General features: G+C 41.5%; 1 protein-coding gene across 2 annotated transcripts in view; it reads right to left on the reverse strand.

The window, feature by feature from the left end:
• Window positions 1-25199, reverse strand: part of taf1b (TATA box binding protein (Tbp)-associated factor, RNA polymerase I, B) — a 115235-nt gene that overhangs the window by 25369 nt on the left and 64667 nt on the right. For both annotated transcript variants that reach the window (XR_009514331.1, XM_059981905.1), the window contains exons 9-12: window positions 22772-22919; window positions 20148-20325; window positions 20011-20057; window positions 6536-6626 (exon numbers count right to left, since the gene is read on the reverse strand). Coding sequence is in view for 1 of the 2 variants with exons in the window: in XM_059981905.1 (XP_059837888.1) it covers window positions 6536-6626; window positions 20011-20057; window positions 20148-20325; window positions 22772-22919 (464 nt within the window). In the remaining variant the exon portion in view is untranslated. The remainder of the gene's footprint in view (window positions 1-6535; window positions 6627-20010; window positions 20058-20147; window positions 20326-22771; window positions 22920-25199) is intronic.

A 25199-nucleotide genomic window follows, 5' to 3' on the forward strand; every position in this document is an offset into this window, starting at 1 on the left:
GTTAGCAACTTCAAATTCCTGGGTGTTACAATTTCAAAGCATCTGTTCTGGATCCAGCAGGCAAGTGCAATTGTGAAAAAAGCATGGCAGTGCCTCTACTTCCTTAGGAGTCTGCGGAGATTTGGCATGACATCTAAAACTTTGACAAACTTCTACAGATGTGTTGTGGAGAGTCTACTGACTGGCTTCATCACAGTCTGGTATGGAAACACCAATGTTGACGAACCAAAAATCCTACAAAAGGTAGTGGATTCAGCCCAGTAAATCACGGCTAAAGCCCTCTCAAGCATTGACCACATCTGTATGAAACTCTGCTGTAGAAAAACACAATCCATCATCAGAGATCCCTACTACCCAGGCCATGCTCTTTTATTGCTGCTGCCATCAGACAGAAGGTACAAAAGCCTCAGGACCTGTATCACTAAGTCCAAGAACAATTACTACCCCTCAACCATCAAGTTCTTGAACAAAAGGGGGTAACTACACACACTTGCTCATCCATTGTGCTGTTCCCACAACCAGTGACCTCACTTTAAGGACTCTTTATCTTGTTATCTCATGTTTTTGTTACTTATGCCAAGTATTTATATTTGCATTTACACAGTCTGTTGTCTTCTGCACTTTGGTTGATCTTTCATTGAACCCGTTATAGTTACTATTCTGTAGATTTCCTGAGTATGCCTGCAGGAAAATGAATCTGAGGGTTGCATATGGTGACATATATGTACTTTGATAATACAATTTACTTTGAACTTTGATACAAATATACTTTTTAAAAAAAAGACATTATGCAAAGAAAGTACAAAATTATCAATGGTAATCAATGCCTTCAAGCTGGATGTGAATGTTATGCGTCATTCTCTTAATCTATTCGAGTCCTGGAACCTCTGTTTCATTAACACTACCTGCCCCTCCACCCATTTTGTATCGTCTTCAAACCTCACTACAGGGCTATCAATTTCATCATCCAAATCACTGACATGTATCATAAAAAGTGGTCGCAATAAAGACCCCAGTGGAACACCACTAGTCACCAGCAGCCAACAAAAAAAAAAACTCCCTCCATTTCCATTCTTTGCTTCCTGCCAATCAGTCAATGCCCTATTCATGCTAGTATCTTTCCAGTAATACTATATGCTCTTAACTTAAGCAGCCTCATGTCTGGCCTTCTGAAAATCCAAGTACACAACATTCACTGATTCTCCTCTGTCCAAACTACTGGTTACTTATTCAAAGAATTCCAACAGATCTGTCAGGCAAGATTTTCCTTAGGGAGACCATGCTGATGTTGGCCTATTTTATCAGGTGCCTTCAAGTGCTCAAAAACCATATCCTTAATAATCAGCTCCAACACCTTCACAACCACTGAGGTCAGACTAACTGGCCTATAATTTCCTTTCTCCCCTTTCTTGAAGGGTGGAGTGACATTTGCAAGTTTCCAGACCTGTGGAACCATTCTGGAATCCATTGATTCTTGGAAGATCATTACTACTGTCTCCACAATTGCTTCAGCTAGCTCATTCAGTACCCCCAGGTGTTGTCCATCTAGTCCTGGTGACCTTTCAGCTTCCCAAGTGCCTCTCTCTAATAATATCAACTGCTCTTAGTTCTGCCCAATGACCCGCTTGAACATCTGGCACACTGCTAGTGTTTTCCACAATGATGCAAAATCCATCCTTTTCTTGTCACCCCATTACTAAGTCTCCAACATCATTTTCCAGCAGTCGAATATTTACTCTTGCCTCTCTTCTACTTTTGGTATCCTTTTCAATATTGTTGGCTATCTTAACTTTGTATTCCATCTTTTTGCTCTTTATGACATTTTTTATTGCCTTCTGTTGTTTTTTAAAAACTTCCCACTAATTTTTGCTCTATTATAAGCTCTCCCTTAGGCTTTTATGCTGGCTTTGGCTTCCCTTGTAAACCATAGTTGTGTCATCTTGTCTTTAAAATACATTGAGCAACACACACAAAATGCTGGTGGAACACAGCAGGCCAGACAGCATTTATAAAGAGAAGCACTGTCGACGTTTTGGGCCAAGACCCTTCGTCAGGACTAACTGAAAGGAAAGGTAGTAAGAGATTTGAAAGTAGGAGGGGGAGGGGGAAAATGCAAAATGATAGGAGAAGACCGGAGGGGGTGGGTTGAAGCTGAGAGCCAGAAAGGTGATTGGCAAAAGGGATACAGAGGCTGGAGAAGGGAAGGGATCATGGGACAGGAGTCCTAGGGAGAAAAGGGGTGGGGAGCACCAGAGGGAGATGGAGAACAGGCAGAGTGATGGGCAGAAAGAGCGAACAAAAAAAGGAGGGGGAAAAAAACTAAATATATCAGGGATGGGGTAAGAAGGGGAGGAGGGGCATTAACGGAAGTTAGAGAAGTCAATGTTCATGCCATCAGGTTGGAGGCTACCCAGCCGGTATATAAGGTATTGTTCCTCCAACCTGAGTGTGGCTTCATCTTGACAGTAGAGGAGGCCATGGATAGACATATCAGAATGGGAATGGGACGTGGAATTAAAATGTGTGGCCACTGGCTGATCCTGCTTTCTCTGGCAGACAGAGCATAGGTGTTCAGCGAAACGGTCTCCCAGTCTGCGTTGGGTCTCACCGGGAGAAAAAAGGCCACAACGGGAGTACCGGACACAGTATACCACACCAGCAGACTCACAGGTGAAGTGGCATCTCACCTGGAAGGACTGTCTGGGGCTCTGAATGCTGGTGAGGGAGGACATGTCAGGGCAGGTGTAGCACTTGTTCCACTTACAAGGATAAGTGCCAGGAGGGAGATCGGTGGGAAGGGATGGGGGGACAAATGGACAAGGGAGTCGCGTAGGAAGCGATACTTGTGGAAAGCAGAAAGAGGCGGGGAGGGAAAGATGTGCTTGGTAGTGGGATCCCGTTGTAATTGTACGTTGGACCCAGAGGCTGGTCTGGTGGTAGGTGAGGACAAGGGGAACACTACCGGAGTGGGGTGGTGGGCGGATGGGGTGAGGACAGGAAATGGGAGAGATGCATTTGAGAGCAGAGTTGAAGTTGGAAGAAGGGAAGCCCCTTTGTTTAAAAAAGGAAGACATCTCCTTCGTCCTGGAACGAAAAGCCTCATCCTGAGAACAGATGCGGCGGAGATGGAGGAATTGTGAGAAGGGGACAGCATTTGTGCAAGAGACAGGGTGGGAAGAGGAATAGTCCAGGTAGCTGTGAGAGTCTTTAGGCTTATGGTAGATATCAGTAGATAAGCCGTCTCTAGAGATGGAGACAGAAAGATCAAGAAAGGGGAGGGAGGTGTCAGAAATGGACCAGGTAAATTTGAGGGCAGGGTGAAAGTTGGAGGCAAAGTTAATGAAGTCGACGAGCTCAGCATGCATGCAGGAGGCAGCGCCGATGCAGTTGCTGATATAACGAAGGAAAAGAGGGGGATGGATACCCGTATAGACTTGGAACATGGACTGTTCCACAAAGCCAACAAAAAGGCAGGCAGAGCTGGGACCCATGTGGGTGCCCATGGCTACACCCTTGGTTTGGAGGAAGTGGGAGGAGCCAAAGGAGAATATTGAGAGTAAGAACTAATTCCACTAGATGGAGGAGAGTGGTGGTAGAGGGGAATTAGTTAGTTCTGGTATCCAAAAAGAAGCAGAGAGCTTTGAAACCTTCCTGGTGGGGGATGGAGGTATATAGGGACTGGACATCCATGGTGAAAATAAGGTGGTGGAGGCCAGGGAACTTAAAATCATTGAAAAAATTCAAAGCGTGAGAAATGTCATGAACATAGGTGGGAAGGGATTGAACAAGGGGGGATAAAACAATGTCAAGTAATGCAGAAATGAGTTCTGTGGGGCAGGAGCAAGCTGAGACAATAGGTCTTCCTGGACAGGCAGGTTTGTGGATCTTGGGTAGGAGGTAGAAACGGGAAGTGCAGGGTGTGGGAACTATGAGGTTGGTGGCAGTGGATGGGGGATCCCCAGAGCTAATAAGGTTTGTGATGGTATAGGAGACAGTAGCCTGGTGCTCCTTAGTGGGGTCATGATCAAGGGGTTAAAAAGAGGAGGTATCAGAGAGTTGTCACTGTGCCTCAGCCAGGTAGAGGTCAGTACGCCAGACAACAACAGCTCCCCCCTTATCAGCGGGTCTTATAGTGAGGTTGGGATTGGTGCAGAGGGAGCGGAGAGCAGAGCGTTCAGGAGTGAGGTCGGAATTGGAACAGTGTGGGCACGAATGTAGGTGGGAAGGGATTGAATAAGGGTGGATAAAACAGTGTCAAGGTATGCAGAAATGAGTTTGGTGGTTTTAAAATACTTTCTCTTGTCTGGAATGTATCTATCCTATACCTTCCAAATTGCTCCTAGAAACAGAAGCCATTGCTGCTCTGCCGTCATCTCTTCTAGCATCCTTTTCCAATCAACTTTTGGTCAGCTCCTCTCTAATGCCTCTGTAGTTCCCTTTACTCCACTGTAATACTGATACATTTGACTTTAGCTTCTCCGTCTCAAAATACAGGATAAATTCTATCATATTATGATCCTTGTCTCCTAAGGGTTCCTTTACCTTAAGCTCAATAATCAATTCCAGTTCACTGCACAGCACCCACACCAGAATAGCCAGTGGGCTCAACCACGAGCTGCTCTAAAAAGCCATCTTGTAGGCATTCCACACATTTCCCCCCCCCCACCCCCCAGGATCCAGCATCAACCTGATTTTCCCAATCTACTTGCATGTTGACAACAGCCCCTTGACTATTGAAACATTGCCCTTTTGGTATGCACTTTCTTTCTCCCATTGTAATTTGTAGCCCACTTCTTTGCTACCATTTGGAGGCCTATAAGTAATTCCCATCAGTGTCTTTTTACCCTTGCAATTTCTTAGCTCTCTGCACAATTATTCTACTTCTTCTGAACTTAACTGTCTTATTTTTAAGGATTTGATTTCATTTTTTGATCAACAGAGCCACCCCACCCCCTCTGCCTACCTGCCTGTCCTTTCAATACAATGTGAATCCCTGGATGTTAAGCTCCCAGCTTTGATTTTCTTTCATCACAATTCAGTGATGCTCACTGCCAAACTCTAACTGTGCTAAAAGTTCATCTACCTTATTTCATCTTCTGTGAGGATTCAAGTATAACACCTTCAGACCTGCATTCATCAGCTTTATCAGTTTTGTCCCCCTTTTACATTGCAAATCATCCTGTTGACTGCCATTTTGCCCCATCATCAGTCTGTCCTTGCTAGCAGTCTCACAACACGTTGCACAACACGTCTCACAACTGCCCCGTATAACAATTACAGCACAGAAACAGGCCATCTCAGCCCTTTTAGTCTGTGCCGACGCTTACCCTCACCTAGTCCCACTGGCCCGCACTCAGCCCATAGCCCTCCATTCCTTTCCTGTGCATCCTCTGTCCTGCCCCATTCTCAGTCCTATCACTTCAGTTCCCATCCTCCTGCCAGATTAGTTTAAACCCTCCCCAACAGCTCTAGCAAACCTGCCCACAAGGATACTGGTTCCCCTCAGGTTCAGGTGTAAGACATCCCTTTTGTACAGGTCATACCTTCCCTAGAAGCGATCGTAATGATCCAGTAATCTGAACCTCTGCCCCCTAACACCAGTTCCTCAGCCATGCACTTATCTGCCAAATGTTCCCGTTCTTCACTGGTGTGTAGCACAGGCAGGAATCCAGAGATTATAGGTAATATGAGCACAAGTTTTATTCAGTGTGTAGTTAGAAGCTGCACTGTCTATAAATGGTGGAGGCAGGTCCCGCTGTAACCTTGGAAATGGTGCACTTTAAAGGCACTATATCCCATATTACTTCTCTAACTACAACTCAGAAGCATTCATTTGTCTGTTAAATGTTTAATTTGGTCATGACAAATAGATATTAATTCAATTTTTGTTTGATAATAACTGGGATGGAATTGGTTTAAATGCTCAAGGCTGCTTGCAGGTTGATTGCATTCTCCTAATCCCTTTGATAGATTCTAAGACCTTTCTTGGTAAGTAATTGATCGAAGAATAATGAAGGAATAGGGTGCAGAAATCTTCAGTTATTGTGAAAGAAAATTCTAAAAATTGTAGATAAAAATATAATTTTTTAGAACAAACTTCTGTAAATATTTATAAACTTGTTTATAACTGAGGAAACTGAATAATTCAACAGATCAAGAATTAAATTTCTGCAGATTTCTTGGTATATATCCTCTTCCAAGGACATGCCCCAATTCCAGTGTCCTTTACATTCTGCATGTGTTTATAGAACTTCTTGTTTTCTATACCCTGTGGAATGTTTTCCTCACAAACTATTAAAACATTAATAAGCACTTCATCAAACTTAAGTCGATCATACTCTCATCCTACCTAAAGCATCTGCACAGGTGTTCAATTTTAATCAGAAATTTACATTTTTAGTTAATCTTGGTCAAACCTATCATATGGTTACAATCATTTAATATGTGACATATATAGAATGGGTTTTTAAGAAATCTGAATTTTTATCCATTAGCAAAAATGATTTTTCTTTAAAAGAAATAGTGGAGTGCTTACCTGGCTGCCTGCTCTTCCACTTCCTTTTCACTTTCATCCAAACAGCTTTTCATTACCTTGTACCATTTTCTAAACTGAAAGTGATTAATGCCTAACAAGAATGCAAGCCATGAAAGGAAACAAAAAACAGGTGCAATTAAGATATTGTCAGGATTGACTATTTATTTTCAACATTCTGATTTTATTTGAAAATCATAAAATTAAATCATCAATTTAAAATATTTTTGTTTAATTATGGTGCAATATAAATTAAAAATGTACTTTCAGCAGACTGCAACATCCAAAGAAATAATCTATTCCTTCATTGTAATGTTAACCATCTAATTACGAAAATTTGTTTTTTGAAGCCAGATATCCCTTAATTTCTGAACAAGTGGATAGGATTATCACTTCACTTGCAGATGTATGCTAACACATAATTAAGTCACAGAGATCAGCCCATATACTAAAGCTTTTGGGAGCTGACAAATCAAATGAAATTAGATGTTTTATAATTTAGTGATTCACAACATTATTTTCTCAAAAGTATTTATAAAGAAATATAGGCCCAATTTACTTTTCTTGAAATGGGAGCATAATTACATTAAATGCACAAAAATGTCGGATGCTGATTATCAGGATAAAATACATTCAAAGATTCAAGTCAACATTACAGTTCTGCAAATCACAGAACCAATGACTGTCGAATGTATTGGCTGGAAATGGATTCTGCTATACAAAATATCTCCTAGGGCAAACAGTCTCTCCAAACCAACTTCAGTTCAAGTGGCCATAATCATTAACAAAACTGAATTGAACTTCAGCTAATAATAAATGTAAATACACAGTTGCATTTTCCTCCTAAACATGACAAATGTATGGTTGCAACAGATTTAACAAATATTGCAAACTGGGAGAAATCTTGGAGGCTCATTCAGCACAAGGGATCTTACATATCAATTCACCCACTAATCATGCAGACAGTGGTTCCAATTAATAATAAGGCCAATATACAATAATATTATAATATTTTACACACAGCCTCCAAACCAAACTCATCATAAGGCAAAACATATTGGTTTAAGTGTATATAAACATACAAATGAGAGATGGGACAAAGAACAAGTTTCCTTCAGCAAATGTTATGAATAAAACTCATAAAATTTATATATGAATGCATTTTCTAAAGAGTTTAAATAGTAGCTGTGAATTTAGAACCAATAATGGGAAAACCACCACAAATTAGTTAGGATAGAATCATGGTGGATTAATTAATTTTCTGATGAGACTGAGGCATGTAAGGCTCCCTGCCCCATTCTAACAACTTCCTACAGGAGCAGAATTGAGAGTATCATGACTGGCTGCATCATTGTGTGGTACGGAAAGTGCAAGTCCCCACAGAGGGTAGTAAAAGCCGCTGGGAGCATCATTGAAGTCTCCCTCCCCCCATTTGTGACATCTACCATGAGTATTGTATCGGAAGGGCCCAAAGCATTGTTGAGGATCCCCACTACCCACCCCTCAATCTCTTTGACCCACTACCATCAGGAAGGAGGTACAGGGGCAACAAGACTGACTGCCAGACTAGGTAACAGCTTCTTCCTCAGGCTGAGTGAGAAATGAATACTCTCTCACCACCGACATCTCATTACTAGGACAGTGAGCTGTTTACCTGTGCTGTGCACTGCATGTATTAGTAATATTTTGTTTTCAGGTGCAGGTAAGCGTGCAGGACAAGGGTCACCAGTTGGAAAAAAAACAGATGATAAGCCACAACAGCATGTTAGAACTAGGGGTTTTATTTAGTGCCAGATGAGAAAAGTGCAAAAGCTGCCCAAAGGTTATGAAGAAAAAAGGCATTTACAAATACACAAATGAAAACAAACATATATGTACAAAAATTTACAAATATACAGTAGCCTTCTCTATGACACACTTTGCCTTTAACTGTCCCAATATAACTGTTCACCTAACATCAATTCTAACCTCCACACCTCTCTAGCAAAGTCAGACGGATGATTTAAATCTGCCTTGGCATGGCGTAGAAGGAACAAGAAATTCTACTGTTGGTCTGGGGATTGGGGGGGATTGGGGGGGGGGGTGGGGGGCGGCGGGAAGATAATCACATGACTAGACCATAATACAGTAATTATTTCAAATGCAGAACTGGAACATCTTAAACAGGGATTCCAACATCCTACAGCTTTATTCCACAACAAATATTTTAGTTAAGATCAGTGTCCACATGCTCACCTGAATATAAAAGAATAATGTCTCGCCACCAGTGGTGTCGCCTGTGTAGGGTGTGGTGTGCCTGCTCCCACTAACCCAGGCATTATTTTAGGATGCCCCAAACTGTCCCTCAGATCTTTTTGGGCCATTCTGCTGTCTACAAATGGGGTGACTGAAAATAAGTGGAACTGTTTGCAATGGCTGTGTCTAGAATCATTATTTTTATGAGTTATTAACTATTAGAGCACATTAACTGAAGATATTCTTTTGACTGGCCAAGCCAGCAGTTGTTTTACTGTTGAGCTGTGTAAATGGTGAACTCCCAAGAACTGCAGAATGGGAGGGCAAAGTGTGTGAACTACTTCGATTGCTTTTCAATCAAAGCAGGAGGCTGAGAGTGGAAGGCTGAAGGCATCACAGAGAGAAGGTCGTTTTTCTTTAACAGCTGGGGGAAATGAGGCTAGACTGCGCAGGCGCGTGACGTCACATGTCAAGGTTTAAAAGAAAGATCGCCATATACAGTGGCCATCGTTGGAGTTGAAGTGGGACAGCTTTGGCTCAATCAGGCTTCGGCGAGAAACAGGCAGAGGCGAGGATAGGTTCTGGTAAGTTTCTGTTTTTCTTCTTTTTTTTTAATTCAGACTAGAGAATATGCCAAGCCGGATGTTGGAATGCTCCTCTTGCAGGATGTGGGAAGTCAGGGAGGCCTCCGGCGTCCCTGACAACGATACCTGCAAGAAGTGCATCCAGCTGCAGCTCCTAATAGACCGCGTTAGGGAACTGGAGCAGGAGCTGGATGACCCCCGGATCATTCAGGAGACTGAGCAGTTTATAGATAATAGCTTCCAGGAGGTAGTTACACCTAAGGTACAGGGCACAGGTAATTGGGTTACTGTCAGGCAGGGGAAGGGGAAAGGGCAGGTAGCGCAGGGTTCCCCTGTGGCCATTCCCCTCCAAAACAGGTATACTGATTTGGTCCTGATGAAGGGTCTCGGCCCAAAATGTCAACATTGCTTCTCCCTATAAATGCTGGCTGGCCTGCTGCCTTCCACCAGCATTTTGTGTGTGTTGCTTGAATTTCCAGCATCTGCAGATCTCCTCGTGTATACCAATTTGGATACTGTTGAGGGGGTTGGCTCACCTGGGACAAGCTGCAGCAGCCGGATCTCAGGCGCTGAGTCTGGTTCTGCAGTGCAGGAGGGAGGGAGGAAGAAGAGGAGAGCGGTAGTGATAGGGGACTCCATAGTCAGGGTTACAGACAGGAGATTCTGTGGTCGTGACAAAGACTCCCAGATGGTTTGTTGTCTCCCGGGTGCCAGTGTCAAGGATGTCTCTGCTCACGTGCACAGCATTCTGAAGTGGGAGGGTGATCAGCCAGATGTCGTGGTACACATCGATACCAATGACATAGGTAGAAAGAGTCAGGAGGTCCTGAAGAGTGAGTCTGTAAGAGAGCTTGGTAGGAAGTTGAAAAACAGGACCTCGAGGGTAGTAATCTCCAGATTGCTGACCGTGCCATGTGCCAGTGAGGGTAAGAACAGGATGCTCTGGCAGCTGAACACATGGCTGAGGAACTGGTGTAGGGGGCCGGGTTTCAGATTTCTAGATCGTTGGGATCTCTTCTGGGGCAGGTAGGACCTGTACAAGAGAGACGGGTTACACCTGAACTACAAGGGGACCAATATACTTGCAGGGAGGTTTGCTAGTGTTATTGGGGAGAGTTTAAGCTAGATTTGCAGGGGGATGGGAACCAGAGTGCCAGAGTAGATAGTGGAACAGGGGTAAAAATAAATGATGTTAGTAGTTCATGCAAAGTCACAAATAGTAAGGTTTTGTGTGGTGGTAATAATCTTCTGAGGTGTATATATTTCAATGCAAGGGGTATTGGGGGAAAGGCAGATGAGCTGAGGGCCTGGATTGACACATGGAATTATGACATCATAGCCATTACTGAAACTTGGCTACAGGAGGAGCAGGACTGGCAGCTCAATGTTCCAGGGTTCTGATGTTTCAGACATGATAGAGGCAGAGGGATGAAGGGTGGGGAGGTGGCTTTGCTAGTCAGGGAAAATATTACAGCAGTGCTTTGGCAGGACAGATTAGAGGGCTATATGGGTGGAGCTGAGAAACAGGAAAGGTATGAACACATTAATAGGGTTGTATTATTGACCACCCAATAGTCAGCGAGAATTGGAGGAGCAAATCTGCAGAGACATAACAGACAACTGCAGGAGACAGAAAGTTGTGATTGTAGGGGATTTTAATTTTCCACACATTGATTGGGACTCCCATACTGTTAAAGGTCTAGATGGGTTAGAGTTTGTAAAACGTGTTCAGGAAAGTTTTCTAAATCAATATATAGATGTACCAACTAGGGAAGATGTAATATTAGATCTCCTATTAGGAAATGAGTTAGGGCAGGCGAAAGAAGTGTGTGTACAGGAACACTTTGGTTCCATTGATCATAACGCCATTAGTTTCAACTTTATCATGGATAAAGATAGATCTGGTCCTCAGGTTGAAGTTCTAAACTGGAAAAAGGCCAAATTTGAAGAAGTGAGAAAGGATCTAAAAAGTGTAGATTGGGACAGGTTGTTCTCTAGCAAGGATGTGATTGGTAAGTGGGAGGCCTTCAAAGGAGAAATTTTGAGAGTGCAGAGTTTGTATTTTCCTCTCAGGGTTAAAGGCAAAATGAATAAGAATAAGGAATCTTGGTTCTTGAGGGATATTCGAACTCTGATAAAGAAGAGAGAGATGTATAACATGTATAGGCAACAGGGAGGAAATAAGATGCTTGAGTATAAAAAGAGTAAGAAAATACTTATGAAAGAAAGCAGGAGGGCTAAAAGAAGACATGAGGTTGCTTTGGCAGTCAGGGTGAAGGATAATCCTAAGAGCTTCTACAGGTATGTTAAGAGCAAAAGGACAGTGAGGGATAAAATTGGTCCTCTTGAAGATCAGAGTGGTCAGCTATGGATGGAACCAAAAGAAATGGGAGAAATATTAAATGGGTTTTTTACATCTGTATTTACTAAGGAAACTGGAATGAAGTCTATGGAAACAAGGCAAACAAGTAGGGAGGTCATGGAACTTATACAGATTACAGAGGAGGAGGTGCTTGCTGTCTTACCCAGGACCTGACAGGGTATTCGCTCGGACCTTGAAGAGGACTAGTGTTGAAATTGCAGGAGCCCTGGCAGAAATATTTAAAATGTCGATATCCATGGGTCAGGTGCTGGAGGATTGGAGGATAGCTCATGTAGTTCCGTTGTTTAAAAAAGGCTCAAAAAGAAAGCTGGGAAATTATAGGCCGTTAAGTTTGACATTGGTAGTAGGTAAATTATTGGAAGGAATACTAAGAGATAGGATCTACAAGTACTTGGATAGACAGGGACTTATTAGAAAAAGTCAGCATGACTTTGTGCGTGGTAGGTCATGTTTAACCAATCTATTGGAGTTTTTCGAGGAAGTTCCCAGGAAAGTGGATGAAGGGAAGGCAGTGGATGTTGTATACATGGACTTCAGTAAGGCCTTTGACAAGGTCCTGCATGGGAGGTTAGTTAGGAAGATTCAGTCGCTAGGTATACATGGTGAGGTAGTAAATTGGATTAGACATTTGCTCAATGGAAGAAGCCAGAGAGTGGTAGTGGAGGATTGCTACTCTGAGTGGAGGCCTGTGACTAGTGGTGTGCCACAGGGATCAGTGCTGGGTCCATTGTTATTTGTCATCTATATCAATGATCCGGATGATAATGCGGCAAATTGGATCAGCAAATTTGCTGATGATACAAAGATTGGAGGTGTAGTGGAGTATAAGACTTGGAATGTAATAGTGAGGTTGTATAAGACATTGGTGAGTCCGAATTTGGAGTATTATGTGCAGTTTTGGTCACCTAATTACAGGAAGGATATTAATAAGGTTGAAAGAGTGCAGAGAAGGTTTACAAGGATGTTGCCGGGACTTCAGAAACTGAGTTACAGAGAAAGGTTGAATAGGTTAGGACTTTATTTCCTGGAGTGTAGGAGAATAAGGGGAGATTTGACAGAGGTGTATAAAATTATAATGGGTATAGATAGAGTGAATGCAAGCAGGCTTTTTCCACTGAGGCTAAGGGAGAAAAAAACCCAGAGGTCATAGGTTAAGGGTAAAGGGGGAAAAGTTTAAAGGAAACATTCGTGAGGGCTTCTTCGCACAGAGAGTGGTGGGAGTGTGGAATGAGCTGCCAGATGAAGTGGTGAATGCGGGCTCATTTTTGACATGTAAGAAAAACTTGGGATAGGTATATGGATGAGAGGGGTTTGGAGGGATACGCCCTAGGTGCAGGTCAGTGGGAGTAGGCAGAAAAATGGTTCGGCACAGCCAAGAAGGGCCAAAAGGCCTGTTTCTGTGCTGTAATGTTCTATGGTTCTACTGGGGAAACCAGACTACGGACAAAACAAGGAGGAGTGACTAATCGAGCAAAGGGGCAAAGAGAATTAGCATTGCCAACCTGTTCTGTCACAATATACTGTGTATGACCTACAGTGACTGTAAAAAGTATTCACCCCCCTTGAAAGGGGGTTTTCATGATTTATTGTTTTAGAACATTGAGTTATGGAGGATTTAATTTGGTTTTTTTACACCAATCAACAGAAAAAGGCTTTATCGTATCAAAATGGAAACAGATCTCTACAAAGTGATCTAAGTTAATTACAAATATAAAACACAAAATAATTGATTGCATAAGTATCCACCTCCTCCTTTAATATGACGCACCAAATCATCACTGGTGCAGCCAGTTGGTTTTAGAAGTCACATAATTAGTTAAATAAAGATCTGTTTTTGGAGACCTGTGAGCAGTCAAGCTGTTTTAATTGACTGTACTAAAATACACCTGTATCTGGAAGGTCTAACTGCTGGTGAGTCGGTATCCTGGCAAAAACTACACCTTGAAAACAAAAGAACACTCCAAGAAACTCCGCAAAAAGGTTATTAAAAAGCACAAGTCAGGAGATGAATACAAGAAAATCTCCAAGTCACTCAATACAACTCCCCTCCCACACACAGGTCCTTAAAGTGAGACCATTCATTGTAGGAACATTTCAATAATGTAGTTATTGCCTTTTATTCAAGAGCCTGATGTCTGAAGGGTAGGAACTGTTCTTGAACCAGGTGGTGTGAGCCTTGAGGCTCCTGTACAGTTAAATCAATCATCAAGAAATAGAAAGAATATGCAACAGCTGTAAGTCTGCCTAGAGCAGGCTGTCCTCAAAAACTAATTGACCATGCAAGAAGAGGACTAGTGAGGGAGGCCAGCAAGAGACCTGGAGGAGTTACAAGCTTCAGTGGCTGAGATGGGAGAGACTGCATACCACAACTGTTACCCGGGTGTTTCACCAGTCACAGCTTTATAGGAGAGTGGCAAAGAGTAAGCCACTGTTGAAAAACTCACATGAAATTTTGACTGGAGTTTGCCAGAAGGCATGTGGGAGACTCTGAAGTCAGTAGGAAGAAGGTTCTACGATCTGGTGAATCTAAAATTGAGCTTTTCGGCATCAGATTAAATGCTGTTTGGAGTGAGCCAAACACCACACATCATCAAAAATGCACCATTACTACCATAAAGCTTGATGGAGGCTGCATCATGCTGTGGGAATGCTTCACTACAGCAGGCCCCGGAATGCTTGTGAAGGTAGAGGGTAAAATGAATGCAGCAAAATACTGGAAAATCCTGATGCAGTCTGCAAGAGAACTGCAACTTGGGAGAACATTTGTTTACCAGCAAGACTATGACTCCAAAATATATCGCCAAAGCTACACAGGAAAGACTTATAAACAACAAAGTCAATGTTCTCGAGCGTCCAGACCTCAATCCCATTGAGAATTTATGGCTGAACTTGAAAAGGGCTTTTCATTCACGATTCCCATGCAATCTGACAGAGCTTGAGCAGTTTTATAAAGAAGAATGGGGAAAAATTGCAGTGTCCAGATATGCAAACCTGATAGATACTGACTTGAAGGGGGTGAATACTTCTGCAATCAATTATTTTGTGTTTTATATTTGTAATTAATTTAGATCACTTTGTAGAGATCTGTTTTTACTTTGACAGGAATGAGTCATCTGTTGATCAGTGTCAAAAAACCCAAATTAAATCCACTGTGATTTGATGTTGTAATACAATAGAACATGAAAACTTCCAAGGGGGTTGAATACTTTCTATAGGCACTGTATGTTTTGTGGATGCACCGTGGTCCAGAAGAATGTGCTTTTCTTTGGTTGTATATATGTGTAGTCAGATGGCAATAAACTGGACCTAATCTAAGTTTTAGTTTGAAGAGAGTGGCAAAGACAATGCAATTGTCATATGGGTTTTCAAAAAGCACTCAATTTGAAATTTGATGTCAAAAATAAGGACCATGGGTTAATAACAAAATGGATACAAAACTGATTAAAGGACAGGAGTGAAGAAATGTGATGAATGGCTCCTTACCCAGACGAGAGAAAAGAACCCAAAAGTTTAGTATCTGGACTGCATTTTTGTTTGCACAAATATTAACATCTTTATCTTCAGAGTAAAGTTCCAATGCTAAAATTTGAGCAAAACAAAAGTGCAATGAACAACTGGAACAGCGCAAGAGACTTCCATTCAATTCATCAAGTCTATGTCAATTCCTCAGAGAGCAACTCTGCAAGTCACCTTCTCCTGCTCTTGCCCCTCAGCTCTGCAAATAATTTTCCCTCAAGTGTCTATCTGCTTTCTCTTTTGAAGGCATCAACTGATTTTGTTTTACAGCTGCCGTTACAAGCAGTGAATTTCAGATCTTAACTACTCCCTTCCCAATTGTGTCTTTTGCCCAAAATTTTATGTGTCCCCAGTTCCTGATCCATTCACTAATAGGATTAGCTTTTATTTATTTTCTCAAAGCCTGTTAAGATTTTGTACATTTCTACTATTCTCCCCTTAACCGTCTTTGCTCTAAGGAAAGAATCCCAGACTTTCCAATCTAACCTCACAGCTGAAATCCCTCATTCCAGGAACTACATTGGTGAATCTTCTCTATACCCTCCCGATGAATTTCTGAAGAATTTAACATGTGGTACTCAAAAATGGACACAACAGACCAGTGATAACCTAACCAATGATCGGTACAGATTCAACACAACTTTTTATAGACCCCAGTATCAAATATACTTTAACTAAGCACACTGTCATCATGACCTTCCACTTTCAAACATTTACATACATATATACACTCTTATGCTGGCCTCTGTTCCTGTACTGTGCGGCACATACGAAGAAACTTCAAGAAAACACAGCAAACAGATTTGAACTTAAAGAGTAGGACAGCAAGAAGAATTGATAAAAATGCTAGCATGTTTCAGCAATAAAGGAAAACAATTACATGGATAAAGTTCAGAAGCTAGGACTGTCCTTACAGCTGAGAAGGCTAAGAAATTAGATAGCAACGTTTAAGACTACAAAAGGGTTTAGATTTTTTTAAAAAAAGTGGAGACACAAGTGATTCTGCAGATACTGTGAATCTTCAGCAACCTTCTCCCTCGCCCATTCTAGGCAATAAACAATCCTTCCACGTGAGTCGTACATGTTGGAGTCATTTATTATATCTGGTGCTCCAGATGCAGCCTCCTCCTCAGCATAAACATCGATTTCTCTAACTTCCAGTAACCACTCCTCTCTGCTTCACCCCCACTCCCCAGCCATTATATCCCCCATTCTGGTGGTACTCTCTCCCCTTCTCTTCTTTGCCCATCATCTCCTTCCCATTACTGCACTGTCGTCTAACTGATTCCTTCTTCTTCAGCCCTCTATCTCTTCTACTTTGCACCTTCCAGTTTCTCATTCATTCATTCCCTCCCCCCATCCACCTACCTTTCCCCTCAGCTGGTCTCACATATCACCCGCCAGCTTGTATTGTCTCGCCTGCCCCATTCTACTTACTCTGGCCTCCATCCCCTTCCTCTCCAGTCCTGATGAAGGGCTTTAGACCACAACATTTATTCTGTTTATAAATACCAACTGACTTGCTGAGTTCCTCCCACACATTGTGTGTTACAAAGTGGAATTGTTTGCAATACCCAAATGATTCAACAATTACAAAGTATAGATTTAAAATGATGGCAAAAGAGTCAGAGGGAATACGAGTCTTGTTTTTAAAGAAACATTTGTGCAGGATTTAGAATGCTCTGTCAGATATTGTGATTGATCACATTCAAAGCAGCCTTCAAACTGTGTGATAAAGAAACTGCATTCCAATTGATTCACAAGAGATCATAAACACAAGAACGTTTGCAGATGCTGGAAATCCAAAGCAACACACACACAAAATGCAGGAGGTACTCAGCAGGTCAAGCAGCATCTATGGAAATTAACAGATGGTCAATGTTTCAGGCCGAGATCCTTCAGGACTGAGAAGGAAGGGGCAAGATGCCAGACTTAAAATGGTGGGGGGAGGAGGAGTCTAGCTGGAAGGTGATAGGAGAAGCCAAGTGGGTAGGAAAGGTCAAGGGCTGGAGAAGGAGGAGTGGACCCTGAGAGAAAGTGGGAGGGGGGGCCAGAGGAAAGTAACAGGCAGGAGCGAAAAGGTAAAAGTTAAAGTTAAAGAGGGAAAGGGGAGAAGAAAATTAGTTTGCTGGAAGGAGAAACTGATATTCATGCTTTCAGGTTGGAGGCTATCCAGACAGAATATAAGATGATGCTTCCCCGCTGAAGCTGGCCTCCTCTTGGCACAAGCGGACACCATGGACACATCAGAACAGAAATCAGAATTAAAATGTTTGGCCACAAGTTGGGAAATCCCACTTGTGGCAGATGGTGCAGAGGTGCTCCACAAAACGGCCCCTCAATTTACGACAGGTCTCACCAAAGTGGAGGAGGAAACATCGGGGCCACCGGATACAAAATGCGACCTTAGCTCACTCACAAGTGAAGTGTTGCCTCAGCTGGAAGAACTGCCTGGGACCCTGAATGGAGGTGAATGAGGAAGTGTATGGGTAGATGCAGCACTTACACAGCGTGCAGGGATAAGTGCTAGGAGGGAGATTAGTGAGGAGGAACAAATGGACAAAGGATTCACAGGAGCAATTCCTGTGGAAAGCAGGGGGAGGAGTTAAAGAAATGTTTAATAACAGGATCCCTTTGGAGATGGTGGAAGTTCCGGAGGATAGGATAATGTGTTGGATGAGGAAGCTGATGGGATGGTAGGTAAGGAGAAGAGGAATTCTATCACGGCGAGAAGACGGATAAGTGTGGATGTATGGGAAATAGAGCCGATGCGGGTGGCGGCAGCATCAGTAGTTGAGGGAGGGAAACCCCGTTCTCTGAAGTAGGAGGGCATTCCTAAAGCCTGGAATGAAATGCCACGCCTTGGGAGTGGATATGCCAGAGGGGAAGAAACTGAGAAAAGGGAATAGTATTTTTACAAGAAACAGGGAGGGAAGGGATATAGTCAAGATAACACACACAAAATGCTGGAGGAATTCAGCAGGCCAGACAGCATCTATGGAAAAGAGTACAGTCGACATTTTGGGCCAAGGCCAGTCCTGCCAACGAGTCTCAGCCCAAAACATTGAACTGTTTACTCTTTTCCATAGATGCTGCCAGGCCTACTGAGTTCCTCCAGCATTTTGTGTATGATGCTTGCATTTCCAGCATCTGTAGGTATTCTCCTGTTTGTACTCAAGATAACCATGGGAATCAGTAGGTTTATAAAAGATGTTGGTTGACAATTTGTCTCCAGAGACAGAAAGAGCGAGATCAGGAAAGGGAAGGGAGGTGTCAGAGATGGACTGAGTGAATTTAAGGGCAGGGATGAAGTTAAAGACAAAGCTGATAAAATTAATGAGTGCATGAAGGAGCACCAATGCAGGTGACAATGTAGTGGAGGAAGAGTTGGGGAGTATAACCAGGGAAGACCTTGTATATGGACAATTCTACGAAGACAATGAAGAAGCAGGCACAGCTGGGACCTACGTGAGTGCCCAGGCTACCCCTTGAGTTTGGAGAAAGTGGGAGGAGCCGAAGGAAAATTGACACTGAGGGTCCAGTGGCAGCACATAAAGTCTCGGCCTGGAGGTGCTGGCGATCAAGATCTGGGCTGGAGCTGGAGCTGGAGGTCGTGCAATTAGCAGTTTGAAGTAGGGCAGGAGCAGGCAGAGGAGAGGAGATCACTAGGTGGATTTCTGGAAAATAGTCAAAGATGTCCTTCAAAACATTGGGAAAATTTGCAAAATCTGCACCAATTCCTGTAAATCCTTCAACCACAGTTAGGATAATTTTGAAAACAGAGTAAACTCATTGGGAACCATACAGAAGCCTAGCATAAAGGATAAGAGTCTATGACATCACAAACTACACACCCATTCATTTAACCCATCAGACAAATTCTGCCTCATCCAAGCAGAGTACGTAGCTCCTACACTGACTTCAGATGCTTGAGAAGCAGAATCAGAGCAAGTCAGCCTTTACCATGAGGGACCATCTACCAAGACAGAGCAGTCAAAAGAGAATTACATAAATACAGAGCAAAATTTCAAGAACAGGCAGAAAGAATATAATGAGTGGAAAAAATGGATTTGCTCTAGAAAAGGGTGCATCTACTGTCTATTTGATGTCATAGATTGTTCACAAATGTAGCTGCTCTGACAACGTGGGTCCTAAAATTAAAAAATATACGGCACAGATATTACGTTTATTTATGAACATTCAATTAAACTAAGACGGTTAATGACTGAGGTGGTGAATGTGTGTGTGGGGGGTGGGGGTGATCCTATCAAATATTGAAACCACCTAGGCAGAGTGGATGTTTCCAATAGTGAGGGAGTCTAGGGCCAGAGAGCACAGCCTCAGAATACAAGGAAGTCCTTTAGGACACAGATGAGGAGTTTCTTCAGTCAAAGGTAGTGATTCAGTGGAATTCACTGCAACAGACGGCTGGATGCCAAAGCATTGGGTATACTTAAAGCAGAGGTTGACAGGCTCTTGATTAATAAGGGCTTCAAAGTTTACATTTAAAAGGTGGGAGAACAGAGTTGACAGGAATAATAAATCTGCCATGATGGAATGGTGGAAAAAACTCTATGGGCTGAATGGCCTTTACCTGCTCTTATGTTTTATGGTCTCATGGAGTTCAATTGTCTTCCTCAATACTGTACTATTTAATGATCAGAATATAATAGCTAAAAGAAATGTGTGGTATATCACTCTCGATTGCCATAATACTGAAATGTAGATTCACATAACTTACTAGAAAAGGCATGAAATACCTTTATCATTTTGCTTGTTTATCTCATTTGCTCTGTTAGACAGCAACCTGTTAAATGGTACAAAATTACAAAGCAGTTTTAAAAGTCAGACCTTTGTAATTTCTATATTACTTTATAATATACATTCAGTGACATACCATTCATGTTTGTCATCAAGCACAAAAAGGAGTTTCAGAGATATCACAATCACTGCTACAGCCTGAATTTCATAATTGATGGTCTTTGTCCCTCTAGATAAGGGGTGAAAGGTCAGATAGTCCACATTGCCAATGCCCATTTTCTTCACCAATCTTTGTATCCAAATACGCATGCTCTCTGGTTTGGGATAACCAATTAAAAGAAAACATTAGTTTAACTTTAAAGAATTTCTTAAAAATTGTCCATATTTTTCTTGTCCTTTATTCTAGTAAAACCAATTTGGGTTCTAATGCAAACACCACCACCTTATTCATTACCCATCCCAGCTTAATTGAATGTTTATTATCAAATATTATATCCTGGCAAGATATACATTTTATCTTTAAGATATACATTGGGAGAGCAGTTAAGATTAATTAACAATCTGTGATATAGCCAGCCTTCTGACATAACTGATTGTAAACATTAGAGGACATATCTTATGGCTGGTACTAAGTAGTTTTTACACTTCCTACAGAAGGCTAGATAGTTTGCTGGAGTAGGCAGGTCCCACTGTAAATTCGGACTAATATCATGCTGGTGACTATTCTTGCAGTAATAACTTGAATCATCCTATGCTGTGAAAGACTAACCAATTTATTCCCTTACATAATGATGGCCTCGGGGAAGTTTTATTGCATATATAGTCATAAAGCCTTTGGGCACATTTAGTCCATGCCAAACTGTTATTCTGCTTAGTTCAATTGACCTGCCCCTGACCATAGACCTTCATACCCCTCCCATCCATGTACTTATCCAAACTTCATCCACCACTTCTTCTAATAGCTTTATCTACACTAGTACCACCTTCTGAGTGAAGACGTTTCCCCCTCAGGTATTAAATATTTCACGTTTCACCCTTAACCTATGACCTCTAGTTCTAGTTTCACCAGAAAACCCTGCTTGCATTTACCCTATCTATACTCCTCATAATTCTGCTACTACTATCAAATCTCCTCACATTTTCCTACGCTTCAAGGAATACAGTCCAAACTTATTCAACTTTTCTTTATAACACAGATCCTCAAGTCCCAGCAACATCCAGTTACAAAAAAACCCTGCAATCTCATATTATGCAAAGAGGCTATTACTGTTTTCCTTGGAAAAGTCAAAACTTTTCAGCAGCATCATTGGAGTTTATGCAATTCCTTTCACTGGCCACTCTTAAAATAGAATTGCAGGATGATGATCTGATTGTATAACTTGATCATTTGAAACAACTGCACACTGATAGGGAATTTCGTTCAGAGTCCTGCTGGAGGTGCATATTCCAGATTGGGTGGTGGATCCATTTGGGGTGAAAGTGACTAATGTTGACACGAGAATGTCTTATTGAGCTGCAGGGTGATATGAGGTCAAGCAAAATTCAAATGCAGCAAGCAAAATTTCTGGATAACTAGTGATATTCAAGATTCGTTTTCACAGCTCTGGGAGAAAGCAACCTTGTTCTCAATTGGATTTCCCACCCTTTATTTAGTTGAATGTGGTTTTAGTCAAGTTCTTCATCTGCTATCAAAAGCACGTAACCATCTTGACGTTGTGAAAAAAGGTGATCTTTGATTACCTTTAACCAAGTTGCAACCAGATATTCAAAAACTCGCTAATTTGCGTCAGTCACAAGGATCTCACTAAATACCCAAAGTAACAATATTAGACACTTTTCATTGCTGGTTGGAATAATATATTATAACTAAAGTATCCTATTCAAAGCTTTGAGATAGTTTTTATTTTTCATATACATCTGTAACATTATATTTAGCATATAATAATACCCATAGCCTGTTAAAACATAAATATTGACTATTTAAAATAATTAGTACAGTTGGCCAAAAAAAATTTGAGCAACTAATGAAAGGTGGTGAGCCACAGAGGAAAATGAAAGTCACAAGTAGGTCATGAGCAAAAAAATATTGAGGACCACCATAAAATCTTTACTTTTATTCTACCTTTATCTTCTCCATAACTATGATAAATCTAACTAAATTATGACTGCATTATTTGTATTCCTTTCATTGACCTGCTTTATTCTCTAAATTTAAATCCAAATTTCCCCAACACCCCTCCCTATTGTTGCTATTTAATAGATAAAAATGTTCCAAGTGCAATCTAGAAATTCGGTGTCCTCATATATCTTCCTCACTGATTACATTTCCATTAACGTCAACGGCAACTGAAATACTCCACTTTTGTAACTTGTTAGTTTGGAAGTAAAAATGTCAGAAATTTTTCTTCAAATTTGTTCTTCTATCGACTTCAGACTATGAGCAAATCTGGAGTATCTGTCCAAGGTTTATTCCTTCTTCTGTTCTTTAGTACACACCATTAATCGTCACTGCTGATCCTTCTAACATACCTTGCCTCAGCTACATTTTTTTAAAATCAGCATTGCTTCCTCTCCTTCCTTTATATTCCTCTCCCCACCTTGCCTGGAAGACCTGTGAACACAAATATTAATTGTATTCCTCCCTCCCCTTTAGTCACATTTCAGCTAAATTATTGCGCTTCCAATTCAAACAAGGCAAAGGTAGTCACTTTCACTGATGTTCTCAGTCGGTTTCTCTTTTAGGTATGTGCAATGGTTTACCTGGCAAGTTAGCTTCCAACAAGTACTTCATACAAAGTAAATTTGGATGCAAGAAACATTTTTCAGTTATTTCAGGAAAACGTGGCATATCCAGAAATTCAGCAAGTTGATGCATTTTTCTTTGGATCTCACCATAGGATGGAATGGACTGCAACAAAAATCAGCATAAAAGGATCGTATATTAGCATAACAGCAGAAACATAAAGTAGTACCCTAAAACTCCATAGAGTGGTGTACAATAAAATTGCTGTAATTGATATTAATTATTGCTGCTGCTAAGATCATGTGTAGATAAAGGAAACTGGAATCCAATACAATACTGGAACTATATAAGCAATTAGCTATTAAAAATAACATATGGCCTGGTTATACCCTCATTTCAAATTTCCCAGTTTACAACATTTACTGTTTTCTTACTTTATTTCAGGAACCAGTTCATTCAAAACAGATGAGACGAAAAGTTTGCAAAGATGGTTGTAAGGGGAAATGGAAATTTCACCATGATTAACTGTTCTTCAGGGAAAAAATACTCTGAATATCAGTAGAAACCATTCCCGATAATTTGTTGGCCGTGACAAGTACAAAATTAGATGAGTGTTATCCCACCTTGTCAGATAATGATGGTGTTGCATTGTCAGAGGATAGTATAGTTAACCACAACTTTTAAGTCAATTAGACACTTCTGTAATACTTGCTTTTTGATCCTCATCATTTTTGATAACATAAAATTTACTGTAAATGAAAATCAAACTTCCAGATGCCAAATATCTGAACCAGAAACGTTAGCTGTTTCTCTTTTCACAGATGTTGCCCAATCTGTAAAAGTTTTTCTCAGCATTTTGCTTTTGATACACATTCACAGGTTCTCGTCTGTAGGTTTTCATATCTCCTAAGCAATTTTAAAGAACCACACAATGCAAACAATGTCCAAATAATAAAACAACCATACTTCTTTTGGAAGATCTTCAGATAAGGTGATAGAATTAACTTACTATGACATAAAAGGTAGATCACACAGCATTTTTTAAAAAAAGTGAACCATGCAATTGTGGACTTCTGTTGCATTGATGACTAGGTCAGTCTTTAACAAACATGAGCAAATCTGCAGATGCTGGAAATCCAAGCAACACACACAAAACGTTGGAGGAGCTCAGCAGACCAGGCAGCATCTCTGGAAAAGAGTACAGTCGATGTTTTGAACAGAAGCCTTTTGGCAAGACTGGAGAAAAAAAGATGAGTCAGAGTTAGAAGGTGGGTGGAGGGGTGAAGTAAACAGCTGGGAAGTTGTTTGGTGAAAGAGATACAAGGCTGGAGAAGAGGGAATCTGATAGGAGAGGACAGAAGGCCATGGAAGAAAGAAAAGGGGGAAGAGCACTGGGGGAGGTGATGGACAGGTATGGAGATAAAGTAAGAGATAGAAATGGAAAGGGAATGGTGAATGGTGAAGGGGTGGGGGGCATTACCTGAAGTTTGAGAAATCAATGTTCATGCCATTAGGTTGGAGGCTACCCAGATGGAATATAAAGTGTTGCTCCTCCAAACTGAGTGTGGCCTCAACATGACAGTAGAGGAAGCCATGGACTGACATGTTGGAATGGGAATGGCAAGTGGAATTAAAATGGGTGGCCACTGGGAGATCTCGCTTTTTCTAGTGGACAGAATATAGGTGCTCGGTGAAGTGGTCTCCCAATCTATGTCGGGTCTCAGTGTTGGAGGAAGGGCAGCTCCTTTCTTTGAAGGAGGAGGGCATCTGAGAACAGATGCTGTGGTGACAGAGGAATTGAGAAAAGGGGATGGCATTTTTACAAGTAACAAGGTGGGACGAGGTATAGTCCAGGCAGCTGTGAGAGTTAGTGGGTTTGTAATAGACATCAGCAGATAAGCTGTTTCCAAAGATAGAGACAGAGAGATTGAGAAAGGCGAGGAGGTGTCAGAAATGGACCAGGTAAATTTGAGGGCAGGGTGGAAGTTGGAGACAAAGTTGGTGAAGTCGACGAGCTCAGCATGGGTGCAGAAGCAGCACCAATGCAGTCGTCGATGTAGCATAGGAAAAGTTGGGGAGCGGGACCGGTGTAGGTATGGAACATAGACTGTTCCACATAGTCAACAAAATTGCAGGCATAGCTGGGACTCATGCGAGTGACAAAAAGTCTTTAAAATGAGGTTATTACAAGTAAACAAAAATACAAAGAAAACACATTACAATTTGAGTTGGGGATGTGGGAGGAGGAGAAGAGAGCAGTTTCTATTTGCAGGTCTAGATATAATTTTAGGTTTAGTAACAATAATAATTCCAGGTATGTACAATAATTTTTTGGGTTGTCATCTTCCAAAGGAGAAAGGGTAATGAAGATTAGTCACATGTAGCTAAAGAGCATTCAATTAACTTGGAGGTTAATTCAAAAGATAATTTGCAAATTGCTACCTT

Source organism: Hypanus sabinus, chromosome 10 (genome assembly GCF_030144855.1).
Source record: "Hypanus sabinus isolate sHypSab1 chromosome 10, sHypSab1.hap1, whole genome shotgun sequence".
Taxonomy (NCBI): Eukaryota; Metazoa; Chordata; class Chondrichthyes; order Myliobatiformes; family Dasyatidae; genus Hypanus; species Hypanus sabinus.